The sequence below is a fragment of the Neolamprologus multifasciatus genome, chromosome 13 (genome assembly GCF_963576455.1).
Source record: "Neolamprologus multifasciatus chromosome 13, fNeoMul1.2, whole genome shotgun sequence".
Taxonomy (NCBI): domain Eukaryota; kingdom Metazoa; phylum Chordata; class Actinopteri; order Cichliformes; family Cichlidae; genus Neolamprologus; species Neolamprologus multifasciatus.
Window position 1 is genome coordinate 13,534,534 of NC_140451.1, and position 6,000 is coordinate 13,540,533.

At 41.6% G+C, this 6,000-nt stretch overlaps 1 protein-coding gene across 2 annotated transcripts; it reads left to right on the plus strand.

Moving 5' to 3' along the window:
• Positions 1-1,665: 1,665 nt before the first annotated feature.
• LOC146505189 (collagen alpha-1(XII) chain-like) lies at positions 1,666-6,000 on the plus strand. 2 transcript variants are annotated; one of them, XM_085183119.1, is made up of 4 exons: positions 1,666-2,634; positions 3,823-4,039; positions 5,190-5,335; positions 5,481-6,000. In XM_085183119.1, the coding sequence occupies exons 2-4, from the start codon at positions 3,931-3,933 to the stop codon at positions 5,661-5,663; spliced, it is 438 nt and encodes a 145-aa protein (XP_085039245.1). In that variant the 5' UTR covers positions 1,666-2,634; positions 3,823-3,930; the 3' UTR covers positions 5,664-6,000. The 2 variants fall into 2 exon arrangements, with proteins under 2 accessions (XP_085039245.1, XP_085039244.1); XM_085183118.1 differs by lacking the exon at positions 1,666-2,634 and having other exon boundaries at positions 3,654-4,039.

Sequence of the window (6,000 nt, forward strand, 5' to 3'; positions counted from 1 at the left end):
GTTGGAACCAAACAGCATCTCAGAACAAAAGTTTGGTGGCCAGGGATGGACAAAGCTGCAGAAAAGTTTTGTAAAGCTTGTCACGGATGTCAAATAGTAGCCAGACCAGATCCACCTGAACCACTGAGAAACACTTTTACCGGATGGACCATGGCGAGATGTGGCGGTAGACTTACTGGGACCGCTACCTTCGAACCACTCAATACTTGTACTGATAGATTACTACAGTCGGTACTATGAGTATGATGTAATGTCATCTACAACTGCTGAAAAAGTCATTGACTCTATTGACTGTATATTTAGCAGACATGGGCTACCAGTTACCATCAAATCTGATAACGGCCCACAGTTCAAATCTGAGCTGTTCAGAGAATATTGTGAAACTAATGGAATCAAACATATAAGAACTACACCAAAATGGGCTCAAGCAAATGGAGAAGTGGAACGTCAAAATGCATCATTGATGAAAAGAATCAGGATCGCACAAGCCGAAGGACTTGATTGGAAGTGAGAGCTAAGAAAATATGTAACAGTTTATCGCAGCATTGAACATCCAACCACGGGCAAAAGTCCAGCAGAACTCCTGTTCAACCGCAAAATGAGAGGAAAGTTACCGAACATCAGTGAGGCAAAAACAACAGAGTTAGACGTGCGTGACAGAGACGCTGAACAGAAAGGAAAATCAAAAATTTATGCTGATGAACGAAGGGGAGCTGAGCATTCAAAAGTTGGCACGGGAGACACAGTGCTGGTTCAACAAGACAAAGTGGACAAGTTTACAACACCAGTCAACGCAACACCACACAAAGTTGTAAGCAGAACTGGAAACCAAGTCATTATTGAATCACCAACAGGAGCTTGCTATCACCGGAATACCACACATGTGAAGAAATACGAGACAAATGAGACCAGAGAAGGACACTACGATACAATACCTGAAAGAGAGGAAGGTGAAACACCCACAAAGACTGACACCTTCACTCCAACACCACAAGAGGGCTCCCAGGGGCCAGAGAGATCAAGTAGATCACAGAGGGCTAAAAAGATACCTGAGAGGTTTCGTGATTTTGTGGTGAAATAAACTATAATATGTTAAGGTGAAGAGGTAACTGAAAATGGGCAAGTTTCAAGTTTCAAGTTCATATGTGTATGTCGACATGTATATATTGAGGAGAAAAAAAAAAGGGTACGTGTGGTGAGACAGTTAGAAAATATAATTGTTAGAAAGTAAGACAAGAAAAAAATGTTCAATGTTGAAGAGGAAAAAAAAGACATCAAAGTTATTAAGACTAAAGTTTGAATCTAAGGAAAAGGGGGATGTCATGTATTGATATGGCTATGTCTTAATGTGATGACCTTTGAACCGGAGGTGGTTGTCCGAAGGAGGCCCCGTTAAGTGGCTAGTTGTTAGATGGACAGTATTCAATAAAGCAAGATAAAGACCGTGCTTTATGTCCTGATTCAATTCAGAGTGCTCTACCTAATTTAGTAATAAGGTGGGCACACAACAAGATAGACTGCAGGTCATAACTTCTTACCTGAAGCTCATTTCACCTGACAGTCGGACCCGCGGCCGCCTTGGGTCTCTCCACCTCCGCCTCCCCTTTCCCCCATCCACCTGCTGGCTTCCACCACTTGCTAATTTTACTGAAGCTGTGAAAGCTCCACCCAGTGTTGCCAACTCCCCAGTAAGGAAAATCGCTATTGGCTGTCCTAAAAGTCGCTAGAAGTCGCTAAATGACGTCATCACCTAATTTGCATAATTGGTCATGCTAATATAATTGTAACCTACATTGTTGGAGAGAGAAATAACATCGTGGAAGAGACATAAAGTGAGTAAAAAACGTCCTAAATGCAGTTAGAATTTATTTAGAGCTACAAATTAAATTTCTTTTAGCAATTATTGTTTTTTAATGTCACAATTCCAACCCTGCTCCTTTATCCAGGCTTCGACTGGCAAAAGTGACCCGAAATAGGCACTCTTGTGTGTGTGTGTGTGTGTGTGTTTATAAGTAGTTTTAAACCTTGTGATCCACAAAACAGCATAACAGTAAAAGAACTGACTGCGTTACAGTCAGTGCGGGAGCGGCGGCTTCGCTTATGCGCGATTCATTTGCGGTTTGGACACATAGGTGTGAACATCTCCTGCTGCTGGGGGAGGACTATCTTCCGCCCGTGAGCGCTTTAGCACGGGTGAGGTGCCCACGGCAGCACCGCTGCTTGTTCAGAGTAAGAGCAACACGCCCTTTCACGTCAAAAAGTCGTCATAAATAAGTCTCCAATAACACCAGAAAAAGTCGCCAGATTTGTCGCTAGTCGCTTTTTAGAAAAAAATGTCGCTAAGGGGGTCTGAAAACCCGCTAAATATACCGACAAAGTCGCTAAGTTGGCAACACTGGCTCCACCACAGCCACTACCAAACAATTGAGTTATTTTTACACGTCTGCCAGCATCTGTCCAATCCGCCACCTTTCACTGATTACACGGTTAAGAAAAAAAAAGACAACAACAACAAAACATCGGCCCATTTAAAACGAAAAATTACCATCGGCCCACCCAGCAAATACCCAGTATGCCCGATGGCCAGTCCAGCTATGCCCCACAGACAGACTGAGGCTACGCAGCTAATTTTCGGTAAGTTAAATGTGTTTGTGGCCACTGTCCTTAGCTAGGTCCTGAAATCTAGGCAGCTAAGATGAGAAGTGGGCTCTTCGGGGAAACTTGTTTTGTAAAGTTGGTTTAGCTAATCCGTAGAGGCGAATGACTTGAGCGTGACTAAAGAAATGATGAGAAAAGCACTGTGTTGCTCTTTTGTCCAGTCATTGATGCTAGCTAAGAGGATGTAATAAATATGTAATAAAGGCAAGATAACAGAGATGAAAAAGGAGTGGTTGTTGAGAAATAAGTGGTGTGCAGGCAAAAAAACCAGGTGTGAGTGTGTAAAATTTGGTGAGTATTTGAGTGCAAAAATGTGTGGTCTCCAACTAATGGAAAAGGCTGGTCACGTGATGTGAACGTAGTGTTCTTTAAATAGAAGAATTTTTCCCATTCTCACAGCCCGTCATGTGGCTACATGTGGCGGGCTAGCAGGTTAGTAACATACAGGCCCGGGTTCGAGCCCTCGGTTCACCTGGCTCTGTATGTTCACCTGCTAGGGGGAGGTCCAGGCAGGTGATCTTGGAGTGAAAATTCTAAGGGATGACCCTGGTTCATCCTGGGCTTCCCCTGACTTTTTTGTTTTCTTTCTTTTTTTTCTTTTACCTGCCAGCAACAAACAGACCTCCTTGTTGTCATGGCTACCAAGGACCACTCTTCTTGTGCCAACAAGTCATTGCCTCACAAAACATTATTTCCTATGTTTCCCTGTGTTTTTTTTTTTTATCTCTTGTGTTTTAGACAACAAAAATAAAAGAAAAAGATCTACAGATTCAGGCTTTTCTTTACCTGTGGTAGTCGCGTAGAATGACGTCACTGACACTGGTTTAATATGAAAACAAACTTTCTCAAACAAAAAAAAAAGAAGAAGAAGTGGGTCGGCGTGTCATCTTTACCGAGCACCATACATGTTTTGCCTCACATTAAAATTATTATTTTTCCTTTTCAAAAGTAATTCAGAGAGAAAAAAGCGTCGGTCTGCTAGGGGGATTCCTGGTCTGCGCAGGGAATCCCGATGTATTTTTATTTTTTGGGGTGTTGGGGCCTTTATTTATAAAGCTGGGACTATCTCCGTTGTCATGGCTACCAAGAACAACGCCAGCTTGGGGGAGAGCGGAGAGCGATAAGCACAGATTCATTCATCCTTTCTCCACTTTCTTTTCACAGCTGCTGCAGTGGGAAACGCTGGGACTTGTGTGGCTATGCAGTTTTTGCGTTGTTGGGAGCTTTTAAGGACCAGCCTTGAATTTTACACATTTGATAAGTGAAGACTGGATGTTTAGTGATGAGAGCTGGAATAATCTGGACAGAATCTGCAGGCTGCATCTCCAAATCAGAAATGGCTTTAGATCTGATGCTAGCAGACAGGCATGCATGTCTCAGGGTGATTACACACTAACACATTGTGATTAATCACACACATTTGTATACATTTTATTCACAAGATTAAAAAAAAAAAACACTATACAAAATGTGTTTTTGTGACAGGCTGCTAGTAACAAAGTGCTTAAAGATTTAAAATTGGTTCTTTCCCAAGTTTTCTGTTATGTGCACACACATTCCTCGACTTAGGTGCTTTTTAGTTCTCCAATAATGGTCAGTGCAAAGTGTTTACACAAACAAAAAACAAACAAACAAAAACATTACTCAGAAAATGGTCAGGTACAAGAACTGGACTAAAAAGGAGTGGAAAAACCAGATAATGTCCAAAGAAACACTTCAGCGTGTGGCTCACGACTTTTGCACAGTACTGTAAATGTTATTAATAATGAAAGATGTCAAAATGTAGCTTTCTCATTTTTAAAAAATTCCCGTACACATTATTCTTTTCTTCTAGTGAAGGTGCCTCCTCCTTCTGACCTTAGGGTAACTAATTTCTCAGACAGTCAATGCTAATGTGCTAAGTCACATTAGCAGCAGTGTTCAGCCTAAAAAATACACAAGTTAAAAGTCATGCATTTGAGTCATGCATCCATATTATTTGTTTATTTATTAAATTATTTTTGAGACACTGTTAGTTGTTAGAAGCCAGTGTTTTAATGATAGGACATATATGACAGTAATGAGACAACCTAAGATATCCAAGATTACCACAAAAACACAAATAGAATCACAGAAAGCGTGTTTCTCTCCCGTTAGTCTTTAGGCCCAGTTACCTTTTACTTTTCTGTGGTCAGTAGCCCTTCATGTCATATTCTGTCTCTATGTACAATATAGCATTACTAATACAATAACCTGTACGTAAATGAACTTCATTGTGTAATTGATGGCAGTTCTCAAAGTACTAGTCACTTAAAGGTTAAATTTCACATCTAAATTCTCATCTTTGAATAACTAGAACTCTGAGCTATGAAATAAATGTAGTGAGGTTAAAGTATCAAATCAAAGTATCAAATTCTCTGTTATACTTTACATTTATTTTCTAAAAAAACACTTTGCTCTGCTGCCAAAATAATTTCCTCCTTTAAAGGAACAAAGTGAGTGTTAAGTGTCGTTAGCTGTGGTACTTTATCTCTTCTATGATGTTGCTGCAGGGTCTGGTGGAGGCCCAACCAGCCTCACGGTTTCTGATGAGACTGCCGTCAGCATGGTGATCAGCTGCGTACCTCCCAATGCTCATGTCCTCCAGTATCACATGTCCTACATGGCTTTAACTGGAGCTGATAGCCAGGATCACACTGTGAGTGGGTTGTAGCCATTACATCTTCACCTCTTCTGGGCTTCAGCCGGCTGTCATGTGTCAGAATTCCAGAAATTCCATAAGTCCCAAAACTTTAAATGAGTTCTGACTGTGTTGGGATGATAGTGTTGTTTGTTGTCTGCAGGTGCTGGTCCCTGGTGGAGAGAAGCAGGTGATGCTGGAGTCACTGCAGCCAGATACACGTTACAGCATGTTGGTCACCGCTGAGTACCACAACAGAGAAGGAGGCAGCGGTTCAGCTCAGGGCAAAACTGGTGAGTCAAACAAGGAAAGATGCCAAGACAGCTCAAGTGCAACTTCCAGTTAAGACCGACAGGCTTACATGCAAAAAGTGCAAATGTCCCATTACTTTACCCTTACAGGAGGACATGCATACTTTAAGGTTTCCACATATAGAAACATCAAGGTTTTTGGGCAGTATTGTTTCTACAGCAGTACACGTACAGTCATTTTGGTCCAGAGACACAGATTCCTTTCTCTGCATAATGATGGGCTCTCTGAACAATGAGACAGCAGCCAGTACCGGTACAATGACAATACTGCTCTTGATACTTGGTTGGAAGTTCAAAAATTACTGGGTGCACTGTGTCTGTGTTTATTGTCCATGCTAGTGAGCAGATGACATTCTTTGGCTTTGTGTTTTT

Coding starts and splice junctions, on each gene's coding strand:
- LOC146505189 (XM_085183119.1), top strand. CDS start 3,931: ATGTTTAGTGATGAGAGCTGGAATAATCTGGACAGAATCTGCAGGCTG. Junction 4,040..5,189: donor ACAGGCATGCATGTCTCAGG/GTGATTACACAC, acceptor ATGTTGCTGCAG/GGTCTGGTGGAGGCCCAACC. Junction 5,336..5,480: donor CTGATAGCCAGGATCACACT/GTGAGTGGGTTG, acceptor TGTTGTCTGCAG/GTGCTGGTCCCTGGTGGAGA.